The 26,869-nt window shown below is 41.1% G+C and overlaps 3 protein-coding genes and 3 long non-coding RNA genes across 10 annotated transcripts in view; 4 read left to right on the top strand and 2 right to left on the bottom strand.

The window, feature by feature from the left end:
- Positions 1-3,698, top strand: part of LOC123980688 — a 12,631-nt gene extending 8,933 nt beyond the window's left edge. For both annotated transcript variants that reach the window (XR_006827541.1, XR_006827542.1), the window contains exons 2-4: positions 2,167-2,175; positions 3,045-3,128; positions 3,236-3,698. This is a non-coding gene — a long non-coding RNA (uncharacterized LOC123980688). The remainder of the gene's footprint in view (positions 1-2,166; positions 2,176-3,044; positions 3,129-3,235) is intronic.
- Positions 3,699-4,035: 337 nt separating this feature from the next.
- btr33 (bloodthirsty-related gene family, member 33) lies at positions 4,036-8,189 on the top strand. Its single transcript, XM_046065146.1, has 8 exons — positions 4,036-4,059; positions 4,658-5,230; positions 5,319-5,414; positions 5,942-6,175; positions 6,368-6,515; positions 6,658-6,684; positions 7,215-7,360; positions 7,475-8,189. The coding sequence occupies exons 2-8, from the start codon at positions 4,661-4,663 to the stop codon at positions 7,904-7,906; spliced, it is 1,653 nt and encodes a 550-aa protein (XP_045921102.1). The 5' UTR covers positions 4,036-4,059; positions 4,658-4,660; the 3' UTR covers positions 7,907-8,189.
- A 631-nt stretch (positions 8,190-8,820) lies between these two features.
- Positions 8,821-19,409, top strand: rpgrip1 (RPGR interacting protein 1). Its single transcript, XM_046065656.1, has 31 exons — positions 8,821-8,941; positions 9,554-9,725; positions 10,365-10,418; positions 10,540-10,660; positions 10,874-11,079; positions 11,173-11,275; positions 11,547-11,684; positions 11,990-12,095; positions 12,238-12,261; positions 12,363-12,509; positions 12,616-12,689; positions 12,761-12,984; positions 13,119-13,225; positions 13,353-13,403; positions 13,499-13,678; positions 13,847-13,964; positions 14,166-14,329; positions 14,421-14,766; positions 14,939-15,099; positions 15,497-15,729; positions 16,004-16,119; positions 16,348-16,556; positions 16,839-16,895; positions 17,009-17,208; positions 17,429-17,510; positions 17,610-17,676; positions 17,915-18,009; positions 18,191-18,380; positions 18,481-18,565; positions 18,691-18,818; positions 19,075-19,409. Exons 2-31 carry the CDS (start codon positions 9,638-9,640, stop codon positions 19,335-19,337), a joined length of 4,137 nt encoding a protein of 1,378 aa, XP_045921612.1. The 5' UTR covers positions 8,821-8,941; positions 9,554-9,637; the 3' UTR covers positions 19,338-19,409.
- LOC123981044 lies at positions 13,079-15,251 on the bottom strand. The gene is made up of 3 exons (XR_006827654.1): positions 14,415-15,251; positions 14,230-14,323; positions 13,079-13,672 (listed from the first exon to the last, which is right to left on the bottom strand). It is a non-coding gene; the product is annotated as an uncharacterized LOC123981044 (long non-coding RNA).
- Positions 15,406-17,679, bottom strand: LOC123981043. 2 transcript variants are annotated; one of them, XR_006827653.1, is made up of 4 exons: positions 17,461-17,679; positions 16,334-16,445; positions 15,870-16,098; positions 15,406-15,739 (listed from the first exon to the last, which is right to left on the bottom strand). It is a non-coding gene; the product is annotated as an uncharacterized LOC123981043 (long non-coding RNA). The 2 variants fall into 2 exon arrangements; XR_006827652.1 differs by having other exon boundaries at positions 15,406-16,098.
- Positions 19,410-20,124: 715 nt separating the features above from the next.
- Positions 20,125-26,621, top strand: LOC123981039 (PC-esterase domain-containing protein 1A-like). Of its 3 annotated transcripts, XM_046065652.1 has the most exons (10): positions 20,125-20,491; positions 20,761-20,842; positions 21,023-21,102; positions 21,340-21,572; positions 22,041-22,191; positions 22,824-23,070; positions 23,180-23,236; positions 24,240-24,323; positions 25,472-25,633; positions 25,838-26,621. In XM_046065652.1, the coding sequence occupies exons 1-10, from the start codon at positions 20,489-20,491 to the stop codon at positions 25,981-25,983; spliced, it is 1,245 nt and encodes a 414-aa protein (XP_045921608.1). In that variant the 5' UTR covers positions 20,125-20,488; the 3' UTR covers positions 25,984-26,621. The 3 variants fall into 3 exon arrangements, with proteins under 3 accessions (XP_045921608.1, XP_045921610.1, XP_045921609.1); XM_046065654.1 differs by lacking the exon at positions 20,761-20,842 and having other exon boundaries at positions 20,126-20,491; XM_046065653.1 differs by lacking the exon at positions 24,240-24,323 and having other exon boundaries at positions 20,127-20,491.
- The last annotated feature ends 248 nt before the right edge of the window (positions 26,622-26,869 follow it).

Raw genomic sequence — 26,869 nt, 5'->3', positions numbered from 1 at the left:
TTGAGCCATGCGTTTGTGTAGTGGTTGTTTAGTCTCCCCAATATACAGGTCTGTGCATTCCTCACTGCATTGGACCGCATACACTAGATTGCTTTTCTAGTGTTTGGGTGTGCGGTCTTTGGGGTGTACCAGCATCTGTCAAAACACAGGGATGTTATGTTTGTTGAAAATCCTCCTGAGGTTCTCTGATACTCCAGACACGTATGGAATCACAATGTTGTTGCGTTTGACCTTCTTTTCCTCCTCCCCTGTAGTTTTGTTCTTCTCGGATGTTGTGGCTGTTTTCACAAAGGTCCATTTAGGGTATCCACAGGCTGTAAGTGCCCCCTTCAGGTGGTTCTGTTCCTTCTCTCTGGCTTGGGCGCTTGTTGGTATGTTCTCTGCTCTGTGGTGCAGTGTTCTCATGACCCCTAGCTTGTGCTCCAGTGGGTGGTGTGAATCGAACAGTAGGTATTGGTCTGTGTGTGTGGGTTTTCTGTAAACACCAATCTGCAGGCTCCTGTCCTCTTCAATGTGTACAGCGCAGTCCAGGAAGGCCAAAGTGTTGTTGTGAACATCTACTCGTGTGAACTTGATGTTACTGTCCACAGAGTTGATGTGTTCTGTGAAGGCTTGCACTTCCTGGCTTTTAATTTTGACCCAGGTGTCGTCCACATATCTGTACCAGTGGCTCGGTGCTGTTCCTCTGAAGGAGTTGAGGGCTTTGTTCTCCACTTCTTCCATGTAGATGTTTGCCACAATCGAGGATACCGGTGAGCCCATGGCACAGCCATGCTTCTGTCTGTAGAATCCACCGTTGTACTGGAAGTAGGTGGTGTTTAGACAGAGGTATAGCGTTAACACAGCCATACTGCAACGTTAGTGCTGCTAGTGTTTACAGCTAACAGCTGATGAGAGTTATTCTTGGTCCGGTCCACTTCAGTACCCTGGCAGGTTCTACCAGGAGCCGAATTACCTCCGAGGTAGTCTCCTCTCCAAAACAAACGGACCCAGTCATTAAAATATTAAAACACCCTTAACACAACCACAAAGTGCTGCGGTGTGTTTACAGCTAACAGCTGATCCGTGCTGTTGTTTCAAAGCTCTTGACTACTGAACAACCTGGCAGTGTTTGAGAGCGACGTGCTCATGTTTGTTTCTCTCTGTCTGCAGAATCCACACCTGATGTGGCTTATTCTGCATCCAGACCTGCCAAACTGCTGCGTTTTGATTATGTGTTTATATTTCTTTGTTCCCCCCTCTGTGCTGGAGTTCTTTTAAGAACTTGATGGCCCTATCCAGATCTTTATTAAATTTGTTGAATTTTAATAAGAGTGTGTTTATTTATATAGTGTGTCAAGCTTATTACTTCAATATATTCCCCGTAAATCTGATGTTATTAAATAGATTTTACTCATGGATATGGACGTTAGGCTGCTGTATGAATGACCACTTTAGAGATATAATGATAGTAATTCTTACTGTGTATATATATGGCTGGTATGGTTGTATACTCATTTGTGAAAATGGATGGATTTAGCCAGAGTAGTGGCAATTCATTATTGACATCATATTTCTGTGGTTTTTACATGGTTTGAAATTGGTTGTGGCAACATGATAGAGAATGATCAAGAAGTGAATTTGTGCATTATACTGAAGCAAACCAGGCAGCCTTCTGTGTTTTTCACATCGCCCACTAGAGGGCTGCAGCGCCGCAATAACCAGCCTAGTTCAAATGAACGAAATGACTGAAAAAAAGATTAGTTGATTTTTATTGAACAAGATTCAAAGATTCAATTCAGCAAAAAGACAAATTTTTCCCATCACTAACAGTTAATAGTACTTACCAGCAGTAGTGCTTTAATTCCTTGTTACATTTCAAAATTTCTTTCCTTCCTCCTTCCATGTAATTAAGTTCACTTCATGTTGTCTTTGTTTCTTGTTGGGTTTTTTTCTGAGCACCTTAAAAATGACAATGTTAACATAACTTAACCTTGTAATTCCATGTCAATATATTTACTTATTTTCTTTAGTTAAAGTTAAAAATTTACATTTCATTTTATTTTCTGTTATGATATATCATGCAACTGAAGTTTGTCTGTCTGATTTAAAGAACAAATTATCAGTTCATCTGAAAATATTCTTTTTTCCATGTAACCAAACATCTCTGACTGTGTCCTACAACAGAGGGGCCTTGTAAGTTTATGCATTTGTTTCATTCATTACATGGTCTGAGCCTTTGCCTTGAGTGCCCAATTCAGAAATGTATTTTCATCAGCTTGATTGTAATTGATATCATTATCACTGTATAGAGATTTAGTAATACACATTTATATTATTTCTCTCATATCTTATGTTTCTTTAATTTGTTTTTCATTATTTAGTACGTGTTCACTTCAACTGTTGTTGCTAAAACAGAAATGAGTCTGTTCATTATGCACCATACGGATTTTTCCCTCACCGTTCTGATAACCGATAATATCGTCACATTTTCTTAAATTAAAAAGAACTTAATAACCTGTAATTTGCACTTTTTTATAACAACAACTGATGGTAAGAAAGGCTGAGATGTCATATGCAGCAAGATTTATAATTTAATATTGCAATAATTCTTCAAGTCTTCATCAGGCCACTGAGCCGTCAAACTAAGCAAACTCATTGGGCTAAAGTCAGAAGTCCATATGTCCGTGGTAAAATATGTCACTCACTTTGGTATCAGATGCAACAAGCATTACAACAGCATCGATGCACATCAGCCAAAATTAATTTTCCGATATGATTCTGATAATGAAAATACACCCAATATCGGCCTACTTCACAAATTAATAAATACATAACATGATTTCACATATTTTTAAAGTAGTATTGTGCATAGAAATGACGTGAGACTTTTTCAAGTGTCATGAATTATACTATATATTAAATATAATAACTGAAAGCATAAGCCTATGCAAAGACAGTATTTATGGTTATTATTTTTCAAATGATGTTGAATTCTTTGCTATATTAATGGTATCAGTTGGCATGTGTATTATTTTATGTAACATATTGTGTATTTATGTCAGATTATGTTCCTGCCCTGAACGTGGAATGAGAGTCATTGACTGTCAGAGCTGTCAGACTCAGACTTGCAGAGTGTGTTAGAGGAGGTGAGACCAACTGCTGTTACAGTTTGCATCCCCTTTAATTCAAATAATCTAACAAATATTTTGGCCAGTATTAACATTATTTTTCTGCTGGCTTTTTTAAAATCTAGGTCATCAGAAAATACGGATTGTCGCCACAGTTGTGAGATCACCGGAGGAAAGACAAGATGAAATGGCAGAGAATAGATCTTATTAGTTCTTATAAGTTATTCAGACTTTCCACATTTTGAATTGCTTTCCTTGAAGCAGATGAAAAAAACATGATAGGAAAGACATTTTATCCGATTCCAGTGAAATGTAGTTTGACCTATTTGGGGAATTCCCCTAAAAAACACATGGCATGTGAGCTGGAGGTCACTTGATCCAGGATTTTTATGAATTGTCATTTATTTGTGCTTTAATGTGATGTTTTGAAAGAACTGTATACAACTTCAATGTTTGTGCTAGCAGGGATTACTCCCAAAAGAAAAATACTGAACTAACCTCAACTTCTCTGTAATAGTCACATCATCCCTGCTTAGAAATTTGTTACAGCTGTGTTAAGATATTACTGCTGTAGTATTATAACAGTGTATAAAAGATCATGTGTGAGAATGTACATTTCTGTCCATTTGAAATAAAGAGCCTTGGAATGGTGAAATGCTGAATGTGAGTGAGCTTTGTTCAGTTACTTCCTTGTTGCTTCTCATTCCAATAAAAACAATACACAATAATACAATACAAAGAAATACTACACAATACAATCCCAGTAAGGAACCTGATCTATCTTTTACTCCTCCCTCCCGTGGAACAACATGGTGGTTGAAAAGCTCTGGAGGGAAAAAAAGTCCCAGAGGGAGTGGTGATAGAAACGGGGAGGACTTTGGTTTCGCAACTGCAGTGCCAGCGTTTGCCTTTGCTACCTCAGAGGTCACGTTTCACATTCAGCAACAAGGTAAGACCAAGACAAATATCAGATGGGTGTGTCTCAGCATTTTGATTAAACAGGTCCAATCATTTCAATGATGTTTCTGCTTTGTCTTGTGCCAGGCAGGTAAAATGGCAAATAGGAGGGACTAATATTTGAAGCCATTAGTCTGCATCCCCTGGTGGGGTGTGTAGTAGATCATGGGAGTGTGGTAGATTAATAAAACACAAACGCAGGATAATGAATTACACTGGGTGGAAAGGAGCATGCATGTTAGTCTTTGGATTGAATGGGTGTATTCAATCCATGTCTGGAGCTAAGTTTACAGAGTGAGTTCCTCTGAGTGAGTGAGAGGCTGAGTCATGTGACAATTCAGCTGGACTTTGGCCAGTGGACAGGTTTGAATTGTTTAAAGCTCATGATAAGGAAGTTCAGATGTTTCTGGTTGTAATAAAAGTATATTGCTGGCATTAAAAACAACAAAGATTAAAGCTCTGAAAAGAAATCTATATACTTTGTACATTGATGTTAATGTTACCAAAACACATTTACTCTGTGACTCAAGATGTAAATAATTAATTTTTTATTCATAATCAGTTACCACTGATCTTTCTTTATTTCTGAGGTGATGGCCTCCCCCAGTGTTCTGCTGTCAGAGGTGCAGTTTCAGTGTTGTATCTGTCAGGATGTTTTCTCTGAGCCCGTCTCCATCCCCTGCGGTCACAGCTTCTGCTTCGCCTGCATCACTTCACACTGGGATGACAGCCTCGCCATCAGCTGTCCCAAATGTCAGATAGGCTTTGAGGGCCGCCCAGAGCTTTGTGAAAACTCCTTTGCCAAGGAAATGTCAGAGAAGATCAGAGCGAGAAGGCAGAACGGCGGGATGCCAATGGCACGGAAATGCATCAATTGTGATGTATGCGAGAGAAAGCAAACAAAGGCCCTGAAGTCCTGCCTTGTGTGTCTGACCTCATATTGTGAGAGTCACCTGGAGCCACACCTGAGAGTTTCCACTTTGAAGACTCACAAGCTAATTGAACCTGTGGCAACGCTGGAGAACCGGATGTGTAAAAAACACCAGCGGCTCCTGGAGCTGTTCTGCAGAAGCGACCAAAGGTGCGTCTGCGTGCTGTGCACGGAGACCGACCACCGCAGTCACGACACCGTCCCAGTGGAGCGAGAGAGTCAGCAGAAAAAGGTGAGGTCCAAAACTCCCCATCATCCCACCAGATACACTGGCCGCCTGGACTTTGATTCCAGGTTTTAATTCTTGTTCTGATGTTCAGGCTCAGTTGAAAAGGATCCAGGCTGATGTTCAGCAGGTGATCCAAGGCAGACTGCAGAAAGTGGAGGAGATCAAACACTCTGTGGAGCTCAGCAAAGTGAGTTGACATAAGATCATGGAAGGGCAATGGAAGATTAGGCTATTGCAGCAGAAGTGAAAACTGCCCAAAAGATTCACATTAAAAAGTAGTAAAAAGTATTACTACAGTATAGTCCCAAAACATCTATAACAAATATATCATTATTCTGCTTTGTATTTACTTATACTAGGACTATTATTTGATACTGCAATACTTGTTGAATGTATTGGTACTACTGTTTATACTTAAAGATCCCTTGCAGAACTTTTTGAAGACATATGAAAATATTATTTTGTTCCTAAAAATACAATTTAATTATATTGTTAGAAATCTACTCCTTCTCCACATTAAAAATTCCAGAAGCTGTGAATATGCAATTGTTTTTCATTTGGAAAGTTTATCATTTTTAGCAGATGACTTTTAGTATTAAACTCAGCACAGTGAAGCTCAAACATTGAGGTAAAGTGACAAGCAAACATGTTTTTGAGTGGAGGAGGTTTTTACACAATCCATTTCATTCAAATTTCATTATCCAATGCCTGCAGGAAAACTCAAAGCGGGAAATAGTGGAAAGCATGGAGGTCTTCTCCACTCTGTTTCACTTCATGGAGAGAAGTCAGGCTGAGCTGGTGGATGTGATCCAGAGGAAGCAGGCAGCAGCAGAGCAGAGGGCAGAGAGGCTCATTGCAGAGCTGGAGCTGGAAATCACTGAGCTGGAGAGGAAGAGAAGTGAGATAGAGCAGCTTTCTCACACTGAGGACCACCTCCATCTTCTGCAGGTAAAGAGCAGTAGAGCAAGAGATTTGATATGTTATAGTCAGAGAGGGCGAAATCCACAGCAGAAACAGAGATGCCTGAGAGTTTTCTAAAAAAAAATGAAGTGGAGTTTGATGGATAGTAGATATTTTTTTCCTGTCCTCTGTCCTAATTACCAGATTACTTTTCTCTCTTATTTGATTTCTTTGTGTCAGAGGTTTTCAGCTCTGAGTTCTGCTCCACCTGCCAAAGCCTGCTCTGACATCTTCGTCCACTCAGAAACATGTTTGGGGACTGTCAGGAGAGCGGTGGCCGACATTGAAGAGCAGCTTCAATCAGCTTTGAAGAAGCTTTCCATTCAAGGTCAACGTCTAAAAAGATTTTTTGACAGCATCAGTGCATTCTGCGACACAACATCTACTTACATTTAATGTCATGATTGCAGACTGAATATATGAACGTTGTTTGTTTTGTTTTTCGATCATATGTTCTTATTAACTTACAGAGCATGAGAAGGTGCAGCAGTATGCAGGTACAGCTGGATTAGACAGTAAAACAGTCTCTCTCCTATAGTTACATCTTTTGTCCTGTTTCTCAACAAAATCAAAACATAATGTATGGCAACAATGGCTTCTCTTTTGTTGCCTGATACATTACTAAATCTATTAATCAGTTACCAAAATCTTTCTGATTCATTTTCTGACAATGGAATAATTTATTCATTGCTTAAGCTCTAATTAGGTTTGATTGATTTGTCACCCATAAAAGAGGTCTGATATTAAATACTTTTTATTATTGAGCCACAAGACAACCAACAAAACTCCAAATCCTTTTGTATTCTATAGGACATTTAAAAATAGTGCTAACTTGCATGCAGCCCGATGTTACTTCTCTTTGTAACGCTGACAGAATCTGTGATTTAGTGACTTTTCATCAAGTATTTGTTACAGTATTTTCTGGATGCCTCAAAGATGGAAACTACAAATAAAAAATAATAATTTAATCTTATAAGAAAGAGGATAATGGAGTTAAAGTTCCATATGAACTATGTCTGCCTACCAGCTGATGTACATCTGGACCCCGGGACAGCCAACCCATGGCTGGTTCTGTCAGAGGATGGGAGACAGGTCTGGGATGGAGATGTTGAACAGAACCTGGTGGACATACCTGAGCGTTTTGACACGGCACCATGTGTCCTCGCCACCAGGGTAAATAAAGATGTGGTTTCTTTGTGTTCATCTCTGTAGGGACGGTATGTCTGTTCTGTTTCACTCTCTGAGAGATGAACAGTCCCACTGACCTGAGCCTCTCTTGCTACGCAGGGTTTCACCACAGGGAGGCACTACTGGGAGGTAGAAGTGGGAGACAAAACAGCGTGGGACTTGGGCGCAGCTCGAGAGTCAGTCAACAGGAAGGGCGTGGTCACACTGAGTCCAGAGGACGGTTACTGGGCTATTTGTTTGAGGAAGGGCTGTGAATACCGGGCATGTGCAGGACAGGCGGAGCTGCTGTGTGTCCCTCAGAGGCCGCAGGTTGTTGGGGTGTTTTTAGATTACGAGGACGGGACGTTGTCCTTTTACGATGCAACGGCCAAGTTACACATCTATTCCTTTAAACACTTCCAATTCACTGACGCCATGTTTCCCTTTTTTAACCCAGATATGAGAGACAGCGGGTGCAACAAATCGCCTCTTATAATCCGCCCTGTCAGTGTGGTCAATGGAGGCGAGGATTTAGATGACATAACAATCTGATGTGAAATGGATATTCAGCGTCTGTTTTGCAAGTCATGGTGTTTTGTTTTAAACCGCATAAAACTGCTCTGTGTTGATATGAACATTTTAATTACACCTCAGTGACCTACACCATTTGTAAACTGAAATGAAACAAATCAACTTTTGTGTTATTCTAAATGTGAACGAAGTATCAAGCAGTAGTATGGTTTATTCTGCCAGCAATGAATCCGAAGGTATACATGGTGTTTTAGATTAAGGCTGTACATAGTGTACAATAAATAGACTTCATTTGTCACCTAAACACTTGTATTTTTTGCTTCACGATGTTTAAACACTGCCTTCCTAAATCTTGTGTGCAGAGGTACAATCAGTATTTTATATTAAAGGATAGATTTTGCTCTTCATCACTATTTGATTATTCATTCACAACAATAACTACTTTCTCACATGGATCACAGTTCTTGTTTCTGACTTGCCACCCTCCCTCAATATAAAATATCTGTTGTAACCCGCCTCCTCCTCCTTTTTCTTTTTCCCTTCACTTGTGCACGCTTAAAAAGTAACACCATGAGCACAGATCTTAGACATGCCTCACTCAATAATAACTATCCCCAGTCATTGCATTCTAACCACAAAACTGACTTCAGGCCACGTCTTAGATTGTAATCAGATTAGCACAGAGATGGGATTAGCATCAAAGCAGATGGAGCACCGAGACAGACTTCAGGTTTGAGTCTTGGAAGGAGGCATTATACACACATACTGTACACTCACTGGCATGTCACTGAACTACATGCATGCACGCAAACACACAGTCATTGCAAGTAATCGTGTAACACTGCTGTGAATTCCTGAAAGAATTTCAATTAGGAGAGAGAGGAGAGAGCTAAAAGGGGTTGGGAAAGGGGGAAGGAAGAAGGGATGAAGACGGATTAAAACTGATATCATCCAAGCACAGGGCGGAGACACATGTAGGTTATACTGAACAACACCCTGAGCACTAGGCATTTCTTTACCAGAGGTAAAACTTCTTTGGATGGCCAACCAACAAGGGTAAGTCAAATATTTTGTTACTATAGTTTTCAGCGTTGATGTCTGTTACTGAAGGAGGGAATATCAAAATGCAAACCAACCTACCGGTATGATTTCTGGTGTTTATCACTAAGTGCACAGCAATGTAGACCATCAAACAGTAAACCATTTTTATGATTTTTTTATGAATTGCCACATTTGACCCATAACTTTAAAAATGTACAATTAAGCTAAACTTAAACAGTTGGGGATGACAGCTTCTCTCGGCTTGAGCAGATTACACACAGTGTGTTCAGAGTATTTAGGTTGTGAGTTTAAGTGTCACTGAAAAAGTTAATTACCTCAGTCACTGAGACTACATTTACATACCTGTATTTCCTACCTTTTGCAATTATGACAACTGGTTTTAAAGTGTATCTCTGTATGTGTGTAATGGAAAGCACTGCTTCCAGCAGCTTGGATCTCATTAAGCCCTACAGCAGAGTAAGTGATGAAGTGTACAATGCATTCAACATAAAGGCAAAAACGAGGAAGGGAATGATGTTTTCAAGGCTCTATAATTACACAAATATAAATATAACACATGTTGGTCTCAAGATTGAATACTGTCATGGTTTCTCTGTTTTGCTGCAGTCCTGGATGTCGACATCCCAAGTTTGCTGATGTGACATTTCAAATACCGGAGCTTTCTGATTGGAGTCTGAGTGGAGAGGTGTGATGTCGCCAGCGATGGATGAGACAGCCGGGGATCTCCCAGTCAGAGATGTGGGGCTGATGAGGGGGGGACTGATGCCAACTGTCCCAGGTGTGTGTCTGTGTGTACATGATGATACACACTGATACGATCAGTTTTGCTTGATAGGCCTGTTTCTTAATTTTCAATGTAAGCTATGACAAAATAGAAATTAAAATGAACTCCCAAATGAATCTATGGATTGCAAGTCAGTATTAGTAGAAGGCTGACCTTGTACATTGAACTCAATTTGGTGGTACAGAGAGGGGTATTATGGAACTACTTCAGGTGATAAGTATTTCTCTGCTGTAATCGTGCTGCAATGTTTAGTATCCAAAAACCCATCAGATATATTACCTGTGGAAATTGAAAATGTTTAATGTTATAATTTGTTAAGATTTCACCAATGTTGCACATAAAACAACTACAACTGGCCTGACTTTAAATTAAATTTAAAATGCAACAGAGCCAATGATCTAGTGAGGATGCACCAGATTGTGTACATTGTCAACAAAAATCCAGTGAGCTACAGTAGCTTTAAGTTAAGGTTAAGTTTAGGTATTTAGGTGCAAGAGAGACAGTTAGTTACAAAGAAAATTGACTGACTCAAAGGTCCTTCAATTGTGCAATAGAAGTGCGTGTGTGTGAAGACATACATACAGTCTTGATCTTAAATTTGTCCGTATGTCACCTTCCTGCTGTTTTCCCCAGATACTCTACGTGATGTGAAGGCATTGCAGAAGCAGCATGTCATGAAGACGAAAGGTAAAACCACGTTGCAAAACTGTCTTTTCCCTTTAATTATCTATGCATCAAACATACATAGAAAGTGCTTTTTGGATATTTCTGGCTGTCTAAATCTCTCTTTTCCTGGCTGGCTCTTCAGTAGATCCTCAGCGCCTGTTTCGGTTTCCCAGAGGGCACCTGGAGGACCTGTGTCTCAGACTGCAAGAGGAAAACAGTGTGCTAAAACAGCACACGCGTACACAGGAGCAGAGGCTACGCAGGTAACGCGCATTAACACAGAAACATTGACACATACCCTAATGACTGCAGCTATAACACCTGACATATTGGGCAGAATTGGGCACATCACTGTGGTATCTCAGAGTAGCTGGGACAGTCATCTCTCCTGCAGCTTGAGAATGTAATTTAAAGCGATATCTGATAAAGACAAGTCCTCGAATACGGCTGATTTAACTTCCTCCTTCTTGCCTCAGGATGTCCACCAGACTGATGCGTCTTCGTCAGGCCCGTCCTGGGTCCACTGGAGTGAAGGACAGGGACATGGAGGACACCATTCAGGAGCTGGAAGCCCGTGTGGCGATGCTGGAGAGCCAGAAAGGTGTGCTACAAAATAAACTCAGCCTGGCCAAGCAGCACATTATGGACCTCGGGGGACGCACGCCATACAAGTTCAGTAAAGGTGCGTTTGCTTTGTAAAAAAATATTGCACGTGAATTGAGTCCAGGTCCTCTTCCACCTCTGACTTTCCTCCCTCTCTTCTTCCTCTTGTCAGGTAAAAGTATGGAAGTGGAGGGCGGGGTCAGGAGGGCAGCCCAGACTGCCCCGCCACGCTATGGCCCCACGTTGGAAGACACCAGGGCAGAGATGGAGAGATTGTAAGTGCAATAGCTCTCTGGAGAACTTCTCATACAAGCAGTTTCCTGCCAAACCCACAGACTGTTTTTCACTTTTGCACACTGCACTCCTGTTAAACAAATCCCTCTTTTTTTCATCCCTCCTGTTTTCTATCCTCTGATCACTTCATCATTTCGGCCTCATTCTACTCCCTGACTCTTTCTTTTTCCTCTATCCCTCCCTCACTCCCCAACCGCCTTGTGACTCTACCCTGACCTCCCTCTGCCCCTCCGCATCTCTCCCTCCGAGCAGGTCCAGTATGACCGAGGAGGTGAGGGTTGCGGAGCTGGAGCTGACTGTCCAGGCGCTCAGAGACACCCTGAGAGAGAGAGAGAAAGCGATGGAGGGAAGTGTGAAAGACATAAGGAAGCAGCAGTCTGACAGACACAGGTGGCTACAGCAGAAATACAGCTACTAGAATCACTTGTGCTATTATACAGCTAGTGCACTTGGTGGAGGAGTGCATCGCATTTTTTGTGTTCCTCTACTTTTTGGAATATATTTATAAATCAGTAAATTAGTTTTATTTGAATATATTTCAGTGTACTTTGCTACAGTGCTGCTACTTTAAACCTGTATTTACACATTATAGTGCTCTTTCTACCCACTCTTATTGCAGCTACTGCTACAACTGCTTATACAGCCATGTCAATAAAAATGGTAAATGATGTGGTAACATTGTATGTCTCTGTCAGAATAACTATTAGAGAGAACGTGGATCTGATCCGTCTACAGAAGCAGCTTTCAGACAAGAGCACCGCCCTGAGAGTCACCCAGGAGAAGTTTAACAACCTGCAAGAGGTTAGATGACATCATTTCTCTATAAATCATTAATTTCTACTTACATTATTTCACTTTAATAGCTACTTTAATCGTTTATGCTTAAACTCTAATTGGTCAAAAGTTAAATATCTTTCTTTCTGCCTTTTCTCCTTCCTGCCAGGCCTATGAGAATCAGCTGGAGGAGGTAAAAGCTCTGTTACACAAGAATCAAACAACAACTGCTACTTTACCCAGAAATGAATTAGTGCTCATATTAATTTGGAACATGGCATGTGTTCACCCCAGAGTCAGAGATCACTGAGGGAAAGCCAGGGAGCTCTGCTGGAGAAAGTCGAGGAGCTGACTGAACAGCTGAAGCAGGAGAGACAGAGAGCACTGGCACTGGAGGGACAACTTACCACATCCACCATGTCTCTACAGACCCTGGACAAGGTACTGCATCTGTATCTGCATGCAATAATCCTGACTAGGAGAGACCAGAGATCACGTCACCTGCTGTCACTTTTACTTTTTAAAGATTTCATTCTTTCTCTTTCAGCTACAAGAGAGGATATCAGACCTGGAGGGAGAGAGAGATCTAATAAAAGAAAACTATGACACTCTACTAGAGAGGTGAGAGTTAAAGTCCTTTACCCATGTATTCCTAACATTTAACAATGCCTCATTTTATGTTTCTTTCTTAGTACTTTATCCGTGCAAAGCAACCACGATGGCCGGGTGGAAAAACAAAGAGAGGAAGCAGAGCAGAAGAGGGAGAAACCGGGAGAAAACATCTGCAGGACGGACATCCAGAGACTGGAGGACGTGCTGCAGGCAGAGAGGGAAGAGAGAGGCAGGCTTGAGCTGGAGATGGAGAAACTGAGACGGGAGAGGGACATATTAGAGGAGCAGAGGGAGCGAGAAAGAGGTAGGAGACTCAGCATGTACTAACTAAATTAGACTCCTAAAACACCTAAAGCCTCAAATCGTCCAGGATTCTCAACAGATTCTCCAAAAATCCATCAGTTTAAAGAGCCATTTATTTATGTTTCCTGTGATTAGAGTTTTCCATGATGACGAGGGAGAAACGAGAGCACCTGGAACGGGAGGTTGTCCAGTACAGAGAGCAGGTTTCTTCTCTGCAGGACCGACTGGACTCTGTCACTAAGGTCAGAGTTGAAGAACTGAATAATACACTGCTGAACAGCTGTTTCACGCATAAGTCTCTTAGTTGGTTTCCTGTTTTTAGCACATATCCTGACACAGCTTTCATCATCTCTCTCTTCTCTCTTCCAGGAGTTTGACATGAGTGTTGAGGAGCTCAGTGAAACTCTTTTGCAGATCAAGGTTTGCACGATTTTTTAACCTCTTTTAAAACCTCTGATTAAAAGAGAAAATAAAATGCTTTTAATCCTTGTTGCATGCGTTCCTTCAAACTACAGGCATTCAGGATGCAGCAGGAGAGCAGGGTTGGGCTGCTTTTCCTGTGGGCTGATGGGAAGGTGGAGGATTCGCCCCGCGAGCTGGTAAACATCCAGGCATCGCATGCCGAGACTGTGCTGGAATTACAGAAAACCAGAAACCTTCTGCTGCTGGAGCACCGTATCAGTAAAGACCTGCAGGTACACAGACACATATATACTAAACATTTGTCAAATACATGTGCACCACACAAAACTGTAATCAACATGGATACTCTTGTGAGTCCATTTTCGGCTTCCTTTCACCTGTGTCTATTCCCATTTTAACTGAACTTGAACTGAACTCCAATGAAAACTTTCCTTCCCAAGGAAGAGTTGAACACAGTCAACCAGAGGATGGAGAGAGAGAGAGAGGACAGCAGGAGGAGGATGGTTGAGAAAGACAAACTTTTATCAAAAAGAGCGCTTCAGATCAACACTTTACAAGGTAATTTATTTCTGTGGAAACAGCAGAAGTAAGAGAACAAGAAAGTCCGATATAAGTCCTAATCAGCTACTTCTGTGCTGTCTATCACTGATTGATTGGCATACAGGAAGTGATTAGTGTTGACATATGTAGTTAGCATGTGCAGCAAAAAAAGTGAAACCTTCAGAATCTCAAAACTCTTTCTTTAAAATTTGTACTCAGCCCAGTTGAAAGAGTTAGCATACAGCCCCAGGAACTACAAACGGACCATACCAATACAGTATACCTGGCCAGCTGGAGACGAGGAGATGGTACAGCCCATTGAGGACGACATGTCTTTTTCACAGCTGAGGGCTGGCGAGTCCCTGTTGGAGATCCACCTTAAGGTCCAAAAAACTCAGATGTTTTTTCATTCAAAATCAATTGGAGCCCATCTTTTCCATGACATATGTTTTGGTTTGTTGTTTGCACCTCCAGGCCGCCACTTTCACCCCAGCAGGGCTTCGTACTATGGGCAGCATCCGTCCAGGTGTGGACAGGGGTGAAGACATTGTGACCTTCTGCACCTACAGCCTCTTGGACTTTGAGGTGCACTCCACTCCTCTGGTGTCAGGCAGCCAACCCAACTATGGCTTCACGTCCCGCTACGCTCTAACAGCCCGAGATCTGGGCAGGCTGGGAGGTCAGGGGTCAAGGGTCAGAGTTGAGCTCCACCAGGCGTTAGGAGGAGTCAGGTTTGTGACACACGGCAGTGGGCAGATGTCCCTCATAGGTGCCATGGAAAGGAGAGGAGAGCGAATTGGGGCCCATGTCAATATCACAGGTGAGTAATTCTGTATATAGAGTAATATACTTCTTTTCTATTAACATGCAGCGATTGCCAATATAAAGATATTCTATATAGATTGTGAAGTAATGTTCTTATGTATTACATAATGTGTGTGGTAATCTCCATTGAATTAAAAATTAAGTTTCAACCCATGTCTTTCTCCAAGGCTCCGAGGGTGAAATTGTTGGTGTTGTGGATTTCTGGGCACGCCTGTTTAATCCAGCAGAGCCCATAGGCCCTGTGGTAGAGAGAGGAGCTGACAGGAGATCAGCGACACAGAGGAGACCTGTGCAGATCCCTCTTGGCTGGCAAGATGCAGGTCATGAGGTATAAGAGTGGGATTTAATGGGCATTATTTTGAAATAGTAGTGCAAATAAACATCACTCAGTCCGTCTGCTTATACTAGATGGTATGTATGATGAATGTGTATTTGGAGAAAACTTTACTACACTAACTTTACAACAAAATCAAAAAAACAGATTTGTAATTTGTAAAATATAAATAACATATTTTCTCACTTTCCTGAAGTGGTATGTTGCCATGCAGGTTTTATTTCCCCAGTTACTCTGGGTAATCCACAGACCAACCTATGAACATTTTTTAAAACTACTTTTTACCTAAGAAAACTGTCTAAGAATTAATCAGAGTAACAGGGACATGTTTTTTGGAAACATATGATGCTGCTGATTTTTTTTAAATCTAAATTTTCCACGCTGTCTGCAGGAGTCACATGACTACGGTGGGGGGATCCCCAATGAGTTGGTGGTTATGTTGGAAAGCTGCGTGGGCCTTAATGCTCGCTGGCCTGGACTTCTTCCTGATGCCTACCTGACATACAGGTTCTATGACCTGCCTCCTCACGTGTCTCAAACAGTCCAGTACAGCGCTGACCCGGTGTTCAATGATACCACCAGCTACCCATTAGCAGTAACAAATGATGTGTTGCACTACCTGAGGTATGATAGTCTGGAAACAGGGGGAAAAAAAGTCAGAAATTCAGATTATATTGAAGTGGGCATTTACCTTTTGTGACTCAGCCTTCTTTCTTTTATAAGGGTTTTTTTTGTCTTGATTTAGCAATTAAGTTGTCTCTTACCTCTTAAGTTAAGCCAAATTAATGCATAAAGCATAAAAAGCTTTTATAAAGCTTTTCAGTTCTTATAAAGTTAGTGCTTTAAATAACCATATATTCATAAAATATTGACGACATTCAACTCCACTTTTGCCCAGGTCCAGCAGTTTGTGGGTGTATGTGTTTGATGACAGCGATGACCAGATACCTCCTGCCTATTTGGCCAAGACCCCCATCCCGCTGCGAGCCCTGGCTACAGGCAGAGAGATCAGAGGTGAGGGAGAGAGAAAAGCAGAACAATGACATTATTGACTTGCATCCTTTACTAGAGAAGGCATTCATTTAGATGAAGGTGGATACATGTCATTTAATACGGATTCCTCTGAAACATTGCTGTTTGCATTTTAGAAGTATTGTATCATTGTTCAAGAACCAGAACGGCACACTGCCCAGTCAGCAGTTTGAAAAGGCTTTTATCTGTTTTTCACCTCTGTCCTGCCAGGTGACTATGTTCTGAGGGATCCAGCAGGCGGACCCCGGGGCATGGTCAAGGTCATGATAAAATGGAAGTACCCCTTCCAACAATCGGTGGACATCGTGCTGGATGGACAGGGAAGACAGGACAGAGCAATGGAAAGCACTGAGAGGGAGGAGAGGAGGAGAGAGGCGGCTGAAGTGTCGCAGAGGCCCATAGCCAAGCCCAGATTGAAGGTGACGTTATTTATTCCAGTGTGTCAAAAGGTTTTGGAATAACCAGTAACGGTCTGGGGGAACTGTACATGTATTTTATGTACTTTTGTTTGTGAATAAACTGATAAAAAGCAATAACAATCTTAACCATCTTAAGGAATGGTCCTCGTTCAGTTAACATCATGTCAGTGCACTTTGGTTATTGAAGTCCTCAAAAAAGTGTAAATACTAAAATATATGATTTCTTCAAAGACACTTCCCGTACCCTTGCTTAATACTTGTTCCTCTATGGTTTTACTACAGACTCAGCAACTTGAACCAAGAGAAAACAAAGCAGTCCAGAAAGAGACTAAAGCCATGGTAAGGTTTTAAGCACCCAGGGAGGTATCAAATTCACAGCTGAACTGTGAGTTTTTCATGATGATTGAAGCATAAAAACTCTTTTGTTTACTAGTATTTTCATCCGTTTACAGCCTCAGCCTCCACCTGTCAAACAGAAAAGCTCACAGAACATACGACCAGAGCAGCCCATCTCTGTGAAACCGCCGGCCGCTCGCCAGTCCACAGCCAGGAAGAGATCCACCAAGAGGCCACCTGACCTTTTTTACCAGCGCACACCCCATCGGACACCTGAGCCGAGACTGATCACGCCCGCACAATTGCCAACAAGCAAGTAAGTTGCTGAGTTTCTTATTATTGTAGGGCTTGATGATCTTGAGGAAGTTTCAAAAAGTGTAAACAGATTTTAATAGTTTTGATTTGAAATTTCAAGGCAAATATTCAAAATACATAACAAGATTAAATGTGTTAATGCATTCTAATGTTGTAATTTTAATCTCTACTAAAAAATATAAAAATATAAATTTAAATTATCTTAATTGAATCTTTTCAAGATCTTCAGAGGGAACGTCTTCCAGACAATCACCTGTTACACCACTGTCGAGGAGAAGCTCTGCCAGCGATGCCAGGACTCAGGTAGGACTTCGTTCTCTCTCTTAACGGGCCTGAAAAAAACATCCGGTAGAGTTTCCCTGGAAACACATATTAGTAAAAAAATTATGTTTTTCTTCTCAGGATCTTCCCTCTGTCAGTCCGGTGTCAATGGATCAAAAGGAGGAGGAAGAGGAGAGGAGTGAGAGCGGTAACTGTTCATATACACACAACAGGCTTAAATACCTGCTTTGAGTTTTTAATTCAATTAAATTTTATTTTATTTATGGAGTGCATAACTCATAACAAAAGTTATCTCATTGCACTTTTCATATAGAGCAGTAATTTGAAGCCTCTCTCTGCCATTGTTTAAATGTGCAAAGGATTATATAATAACCAATTTGACCTCAACACCTTTTAAAACACACATTTATTCTCTGACTATACAGTTGCTGCAGGAGACAGTGAGGCCCCAGAGTCCTCAGAGTCAAGTTCCTCACAAAGCGACATTATCATCATTCCACCAAAACGAAAAATGAGGAAGGTAAAAATGAAATAACTGTGTGGGTGAGAGGAAATTAATGAATTGTGCTATTATTGTGGATCTAGCATAAGGTTGACCTCTCATTTTCAATGAGCTGGTCAGATGTTATGATACAAAGAGATGAATATGTCAGTCAGTGTGTTTCATCAGCTTCAGTAAAGGTTTACGACTTGTGTTTCAGGGAGACAAGCTGAGGGTGGAGATTCTGTCCCTGACGTTTGAACCGTCCTCACACATTGCCCTGGACGAGTCAGTGCAGCGCGTTTATGTAGAATATCGGCTGCTGGGCGTCCCCATGGAGACGACAGAAACACCCATGTCCCTCCGCAAACCCATCGAGGGGGAGGAGATTCACTACAACTTCACACGAGGTGAGAGCGGGTTACACTTGTGGCTTTGTCTATGTTTGTGTCTACAACGTTTTCATTTCAAAGCTCCTTTATAAACCCCAACTCTCTCTGTTTGTCTCAGTAATTTATGTCGATGGTTCACAGTCAGCTCCACTCAGACAGTATCTTTACACCATGTTGGAGGGCGCCGACCCCAACCAGGGCAGGTAGTGTCATTTGTGTATTTCAAGTATTACATCATGGATACGTCAGTTTATGTCTCTGCACTTTATGGATGTCTCTGGACCCAAACCACAAAAGTGAAGTGTGTATGTCTGTGTGTCACGGCAAGGTTAAAGTTCACAGTGGTCAGTGAGCCGATGGACGATGACGAGGAGTGTGTGGACGTTGGACATGCTTTTCTGGACCTACAGGAACTGCTCCTCACAGGAAATGATGTCATCGACCAACAAATTGACAGTAGGTGTTGTATTTGTGTGACGCTGTTTGAGTTGAAAATACCAAGACTCATAAAACAAATTCAAAGCAAACTTCTGATTAACTCATGCAACCATCAAGGTGGTGGAGATTTATGTAAAGATTTTCTACAATTTCATTGCACTTCTTCAGACTCAGGCAGTGTAGGATGCTTTTTATACCCTTTTTTGGATAACATGCGTGAAACATACGATTTTTCTCACAGTCTGTCTGCTCCTATGTCTCCCGTTTCCTCCAGTACTGAGTGTGGATGAAGACAAGGAGGTGATTGGAAATCTGAAAGTGTCTTTGGAAGCAGCGAAGGCTCTGACTGGGATATACCAGGAGTTTCACCAGAAAAGCCAGACCGAGAAAGCAGACGAGACAGATAAAGAAGAAGAGGAGGAGGAGGAGGAGGAGGAGGAGCAGGAGGGGAAGGAAGAAGAGGAGCAGCAAGAGGAAGAGAAGAAAAAAGATCAGATACACGTGACAGATCATGATGATGACAGTGACTTCTACTGAAAGCAATTATTATGAGATAAACAGAGAGATTGTGTTATGTATGAAACAGTTTTAAGAACACGGAGGAGCCATTATTTCCCTGTTTGTAGCTTCTTCCAAAAAGCAATGAAATAAAGAATCATTTTTGAAAGGCATTTGAGAGTGTTTTTTACCCTAGTATTTATGGACTTTATAAGTTTGATTTCCAGGTCTTCTCCCAGTTTATCCAGTATATCTTTATCATGTGATCGACAGTATCTTTCTTAGTAGACACATTTTTCATGGGTGTCATTTGTTTCTCCACCAAAGAACTCTCAAAAGAAGAGCTACATGTTCTTCAAAAAATCATACAATTCAAATCCTAATTGAATAAAGTTTTAGGGTAACACAAACAGAATTTGTTGCAATCGATTACTTTACTTAATGCTATGGGCTATGAAGAATATGACACAAAAGTAATTGAAATAACAAAATGTTACATTTAAAAGACTTGTATTATTTTGAAATTCCGTTTTAAATTTGAATCATTAATTTATCATTTAATGGTGGAATACGAAATATTAATAATAAATAGTTATTTTATTACGTTTTTTACAGTTAGAACTTTTCAAAGTACAATTTTAAGAAAAAGGTTACCATCAATTTTAATATTGTCTGTTTGTGTATGAAATGTATGAATTTATAATTTGATTATTACTAAACACAGACTAGGCAAAGTCAATTTCAAACCACATGTGAAGGACCTCGCGAGACAGTTGTTGAATGTGCCCAAGAAAGATTTGATATTTCCGACAGTCTTTAAAAGCGTCATCAAATTGGAGGCACCTGTAGCACCGTTGCATTAGCTGTCTGTCTCGTTAGTCGAGTAGAATAATACGTTAAAACTTTTATTTTTAAAGTAGAAAAAAAAAATCTGCCATAAACTTTTAGCTTGTAGGAGATGTGAAACATCTAACATTTAAAACTGGAGAGGTTGGTTTTGGTCCTGGAACTAAAACTAAAACCGGGTTGTGATGATTCACTTTTCAGTAAAGTTCGTTGGACACCGTTAGCTGTTAGATAAAAGACAAACTGAAGGTGGCAACTGCGAGATCATTTTTAAACGGCTAACGTTAGCGTTAGTAGTTCGCTTCAACTTTTAAATCTATTAAAATCTGCCCTTACATGCAATAATGGTAAGTAAGTTATCTGTGAACGTCTGTTAGTTTAAGTCTATGCTAAAGCCAATTAAATAACGTTAGCCTATGGCTAGTTTATTAGTAACGTTAACGCTTTATACCAGTGCTAATTAAGAAACGTTACCTGTCCAATTGTGGCTTTCTGTAATTTAACCGAATGATTATTCCTCCAGGCTGTTAGCCCAGGTGATGTCAGCCATGTAACATTAAATGGCCCTCTCACCTGTTTAGCTGTTAAACAACAAATGTTTCGTTCTAATTAACAGAAGGAGATAATGCAGTGTGTGAGCCACCAGCAGGCCAGCCAGCTGCTCCATAACAAGTTCATTGTAGTGCTGGGAGACTCCAGTGAGTAGTCCCTTAAATTCACCCTCCCGTTTTCTAATAATCTTTGATAGAGAACAAGTATGTTTCAAAACAGTCGTGAGAAGCATGTAAGCCCACTGAATTGGATCTCTGGGCTGTGACCACGGGTCACTTTGGGTTTTTACACTTCCACCTCTAATGCTCCCTGTATTTCATCCTCAGTTCAGCGGTCTGTGTATAAGGACCTTGTTCAGCTGCTGCAGAAGGAGAAATATCTCACTTCAAGACAACTCAAGAGCAAGGCAAGTGATCTTTAGAAGGCCAATATTAACCCTGTTTGCATACTGATAAACAGGAGATGGAAACGGGGAGGAATCCCACATTCATGAGGAATATTTTTCTGTGTTATTATAAGCTTTGATCTCGCAACATTGCTCCACTTGAACTTGGAACAGTTCATCTTGTTTTTTAAAGCGGGTATCTTGTCTCTCTCCCCCTTGTGCTCCTGTTTTCCTCATACTCCTATCTTTCTCCTTCAGGGTGAAATGAGCTTTGAACAGGACTGCCTGGTGGAAGGGGGTTGTCTAAGTCAAATGAACAATGGCACGGAGTATCGGGAGGTTCGGCAGTTTCAGTCTGATCACCACCTGGTCCGCTTCTACTTTGTGACGCGCATCTACTCCCGCTACATGCACAGCGTTCTGGAAGACTTCCGCCACGGCTTGAAACCAGATGTGATCATTGTCAACTCCTGCGTTTGGGACATTTCAAGGTGGGTAGGTTGAGTAACTATTAATGGTACTAGTAGTACCAACTACCTAGCTGATCTGTTTCCTGTAAGACATTATTTTTGAAGACTCGCCCTGCACTTGGAGATGTATACATAAATGTATGCCTTTCCAAAAGGGTTTGGTTGAGAGATAATTTTATAGTTTCTCTCTCATTCCCTACCTCTTGATCTAACCACGTGGGTGAAAGTGAACAGATGTTTACAACCACATAGCTGGTATATTGCTTCAACCAGCTTTGCTTTTCACAGATCACTAAGTCACGCCCACATTTAAGTGTTAAGATTTGGTCCTTCATGTTGTGCATGTGGGACAGCAGTGGCAGAGGACAAAGCACTGCTCAGCTTGAATGTATCAAGTTTGCCTGAACCACACTTAAGCACCTGAAGCTGTTTACCTTACCTGTTACGTGGTGTAAGGTGACACTGAATCTATCTTGTTGGGCTTTGTAGATACTATTCCAAATGGATTGATGATTACAAGGAGAACCTACATAAGTTCTTTGATGAGCTGAGGGGGATTGTGCTTGAGGAAACGCTGGTCGTATGGAACCTCACCATGCCCTTAGGAGAGAGGCTCAGAGGTGGTTTCCTAGTACCTGAGGTACGTCGCCGCCAGCCATCTACGTCATAACTAGACATGGTCTTGTTGGGTCAATCTGTCATTGATTGATGAATGGTTACACACATGTCTCACGTCTAATGTGGGAGTTCACATTAGACGTGAGACATGTGTGTAACCACTACTGAGAGGTACATCTACATCAACCTCAGTAGCTGTGTCACCGTCCTTAGAGCCAACTGTCAGCAGCACAGCTTGTAAGAAGCTAAAAACACAACAGGTGGGCAAAAGGTCTTCACCAGACTTTGTAACATCAGAGATTCAACAGACCAAAATTTTTAATCCGTTCATTAGGAAAACTATTAACAAATAATTATATATGCCAACATTGTTGTTAAACTGGGATCACTATAGAAATAGTTAATATGATCACAGTATAAAGAGAGCAGGGGTGGGATTTGAACAAGTGCCTGTCTAGTCAAACTAATCACTTACAAAGTGAGTTGCATTTTTTAAACTGAAGCTTCTAATGACCACAGTAATGTGTAAAAGCGATTTGGTTATATTTTCATTACATTCAGATTCCCCCCCACACACACTTATGGAGGGAACGAGGCTTATTTCTCTGCTCCACCAGCCTTAACGCTCTGTCCTCTCTCCCTCCTTCACCTCAGATTGAGCATAAGGCTCCACAGCTGCGCCACGATGTAATTGAAGCCAACTTCTACAGCGGGACTCTGGCCGACGCCTACGGGATGGATGTGTTGGACCTCCACTTCCAGTTCCGCTTCTCCCTGCACCATCGTACCACTGACGGAGTCCACTGGAACGCCATTGCCCACCGCAGGATAACCTCTCTGCTGTTACAGCACACTTCACAGGCCTGGGGTGTCGTCATGTCCTGCCCACTGACTGCAGTTGGTGAGGAGTATGGCTGCTCAAATATATAATCCCACTGAAAGACTGAGTGAGTGAGAGATAAAATTGGGTTGACTTGAGTGAGTTCTTTTATTTTGTTTGGTTTTTTTAGAGAATACTGAGGTTACTAATAAGCAGCCAGCCCACGGAAAGGCTACTAAACCTGCAGGTAAGACATCCAGTAATGTTTATTAGGATTCTTTCTATTGATGGATTAACAAAGGGGAAGCAAATATGGGTAAAATAAATGATAACCTTTGGTAAGAATAAAGCACTGTACATCAGGACATGTGTTTAGGTTTGCTACCTGTTAAATTGTATACTAGATGTCCCTCACACACATCAGGATGGCTGTCCACCTACAGTCAAGTGTAGAAAGGAACTGTGCATTTTAGATGGTATCCAATCAGTTAGGGTAGATATTAATTATAGCTTTGTGGTACTAAATCACACATTTTCTGTGATTACAATGTTGTAGTTTTTTTTTTTTTTTTTTTTTTTTTTTTTAAAGAACATGTTAAAAATACAATGGTGGACAGTAAGTGCTGTATATTAATGTGGCGCCCAGTGTTGCATTAATATTTGAGTTTCCCCATTGAATGTTGGCTTTGGCCTCCATTCCTGTTTATTTTGGGATTTAGGTTGGTGTGAAATGAAATGGTATGTTCTATTAGAACATAAATTAGGCTTTCTGAAAATCTGCAGACCCTGGAAACATGATGGTAACAGTTTCCAGTTTGGAGAATGACCACAATGTTGGTGTAAACTGAAGCAATTCTTTCAGTTCTTCTGCTGCTATTTCAGGACTGTGTCAAGTAGAGAGTGCTTCCAACCAATGGTATAAGTTTTTGTTTCAACATTGGAGGGATGTCTTTTGAGCGTTAAACACTTCATTTCCTGCATTCTGATGCAATTTTCTGCCTTTTATTATTATTTTTTGCATCAGTTTATGGTGTAAATGTCTATTTATATAAAGGGAAAACAAATTCCGGTCGCAGATAAAAATTCAAATATAACCTTATATAATGCAATAAGGCTCTCAGTCGATATTGACTACCAGCTATATACATTGTGCTAACCTCGACAACCCAGCTATATTCTAACGTTAATATAGCTGTCCTTATTAGCTAGGCTCCTCACATGCTTGCTAATAACTATTTTTTTTTTTTAAGGTGGGTCTCCGACATTGACAGCATTGTGTTGGAGAGATTTGTGCAGTGGGGTTCATGAGAGAGAGAGAGGGAGAGAGAGAGGAGGTACTGCGCAGCTCTGCAATCAAATATGATTTTAATGTCTAGGGGAGAGAAAAAATGTGGCGTCCAGTGTTCATATTGTGGCATGCCGCCACAAATAAATCAATGTAAGGTAAACACTGATGTGGCACCTTTTCACATCAATGATAAATTAATGGACTTTAATAGCGCCTGTGTTTGAGCAGTTTCTGCTCATGTTTAAAACTTATGCATATTAAAAATCTATCCCGCTTATGTTTTTACTGACATGTCTAGAAAAAAGTAATTCAATTTATTTTATTTTTTTTATAATCTACCTGCCCTATAGGCCTACTCTGCTGTGCATTAGACTGTTATTGTGTTGCTCATATGGACCATCAGACCGTCTTGACCAACACAGATCCCCATTTGGGACTGTACTGGATGACCAGTGTGCTGCTCTTCATCGGAGGTGGAAAAACTGGCATAAATCTCACCACAGACCTACACAAATGTTAACTTCAGCACCTCCGATAAAGGCCAGCTCAGTCGCTTCAGAGGGAATCATCCTGGAACAGTGAGACCGTCCCAAACAGAGCAAAGGTGTCTCTAAGCGAGGGGGCGCAAAGACTGCATCAACACAGAGCTAACGGTCAAAGACTCTACAGTGCAGTCCAAACTTCTAACTAGAGACTGCCAGGAAACATGAATCATGCACATGTGACTCCAAGCAACCTGTTATTTTAGGACTTAATTCTCGAAATCTGAGATTACTATTTTGTTCTAACAGTGGCCCTAATACTCCTAGTTGACAGACTACAATTCCGCCTTTTGGTTTGTCACACTCTGGCTAACTTGCGGCACTGACTAGACGCTGACAGACAGCAGTAGTTGTATGAAATTTTTAAAGAGGTTTTGCTTAGAATACTTGAAAAGGTTACTTCAACTTGGTTTATGTTTTGGGCCAGTTTTGTGTCATAGGGGATTTTTGTCATTTTGAATCCAGCTAAACAAAAGTCACATTTAATATTCCAGCTCACTTACGATGATTGCAAAACATTTTTTAGCTATCTAAAACAATTTCAAAAGACGGGCAACACAGCAGTCACATAGACTTGTGTTTTTACTGGAGAGTTTTCTCTTTTCTGCCATCCTATCCTCCCTCCCCTCCTTTTCTGGTCTCCCTTTCACAGAGCACCACCCATCAAAGGCAAATTACAACGGCTACAAGGAGGAGTTCTTCAGCGATTCCCTCCCTTCTGGCTACTTAAACTTTGAGGAGAACAACGTGCAGCCACGGAGAAATCGCCTACCGGTCCACAGACGTCAGCATAAACATGGACAGGCCAGAGATGGTAGGTGTGACGACACTGGTGTGGTTGAATGAAAATGCATCATCTCCAATCTGTTTGGTCACGCGGACACATTTATATCAGCATTACCAACAAGTCGAATTTCACTCTGCAGTGTAAATGTGTTTTTTAGATCAAGGTGTCCGCGTCTTCTGATTCGGTTATTGAAGCTGACATGTCTACTAACACGCTCTGTATGTTCTGTAGCTTTCCACTACAGGCCTCCCCACCATTTTCAGCCCTACGAGCACCATCATCAGTACGTCATGAGGAACCGGCACAACAGACACCACTATGCTCCATACACGCATCACAGACCCAATCAGTACCCCCCTTATGGCCACTACTACTGAGGCAGTAGCAGCCAGACCAGTTCATATTCCACTTGGTGTAAAATACTCCAGTCTCTTGCCATATCTGCAGTACATTGTTGTTTTCAGATTCCTGTGTGTTCTAACACTTCACTATACAACAGGCTTGTAACCAGGAGGAAGCATTACTCTCCAAACTGCTTAGTTCACGCCCAGATTTTATTTAATTCAGTGAATGTCCTCCGACACACACTGGTGCTTTTTCTTGTTATTGTACTCTTACTTGTTTAGAAATTTAAATTTGAGTTAGATTTTAATTATTTCATTTCAAACTCTTTTTAATTCTGCAGATCAAATGTCAGGTGCTATGTTCTAATAAAGTTGATAAGATTTAAGAAGACTTGAATCTTCTAAATGAATGGCCCTTCTGATGTCATGTCCCACACAGCTCATTGTAGTCCCTTATTTCCACATGAGATATGTAACCATAGAAAGTGGTAGAGACTGTGGATCAGTTTGCGTAAGCCAGAAACATTGAACATCCACTGAACCAGATTGTCTAATAACTGCTTTGGCTTTGCATCTTCAGCGGCGTTGTTCCTAACGTAGCTTTACCAAGCTCAAATTACTGATGTTGGAGGGGAAAAACTTAAATTAAATAAAATGGAGTCTGTAACAGATTGAAGGATCACTTTAGCATGATTATACACTGCATCTGGTAAGTATTAAGCAAATTTTTATTTCCTCACTACATATTTAAATAACATTTGATTGCAGAGCGGTGCAGCACCTCCTCTCGCTCACTTTTTTTCACATTTTGTTACAGCCTTATTCCAAAATGGATGAAATTCACTTTCATCAATTCTACAAACAATACCCCATAATGATAACCTGAAGTTTGTTTTGAAATCTTTGCAAATGTATAAAA

The sequence above is a fragment of the Micropterus dolomieu genome, linkage group LG12 (genome assembly GCF_021292245.1).
Source record: "Micropterus dolomieu isolate WLL.071019.BEF.003 ecotype Adirondacks linkage group LG12, ASM2129224v1, whole genome shotgun sequence".
Classification (NCBI taxonomy): Eukaryota; Metazoa; Chordata; class Actinopteri; order Centrarchiformes; family Centrarchidae; genus Micropterus; species Micropterus dolomieu.
This window is presented reverse-complemented; position numbering and strand designations above follow the sequence as displayed.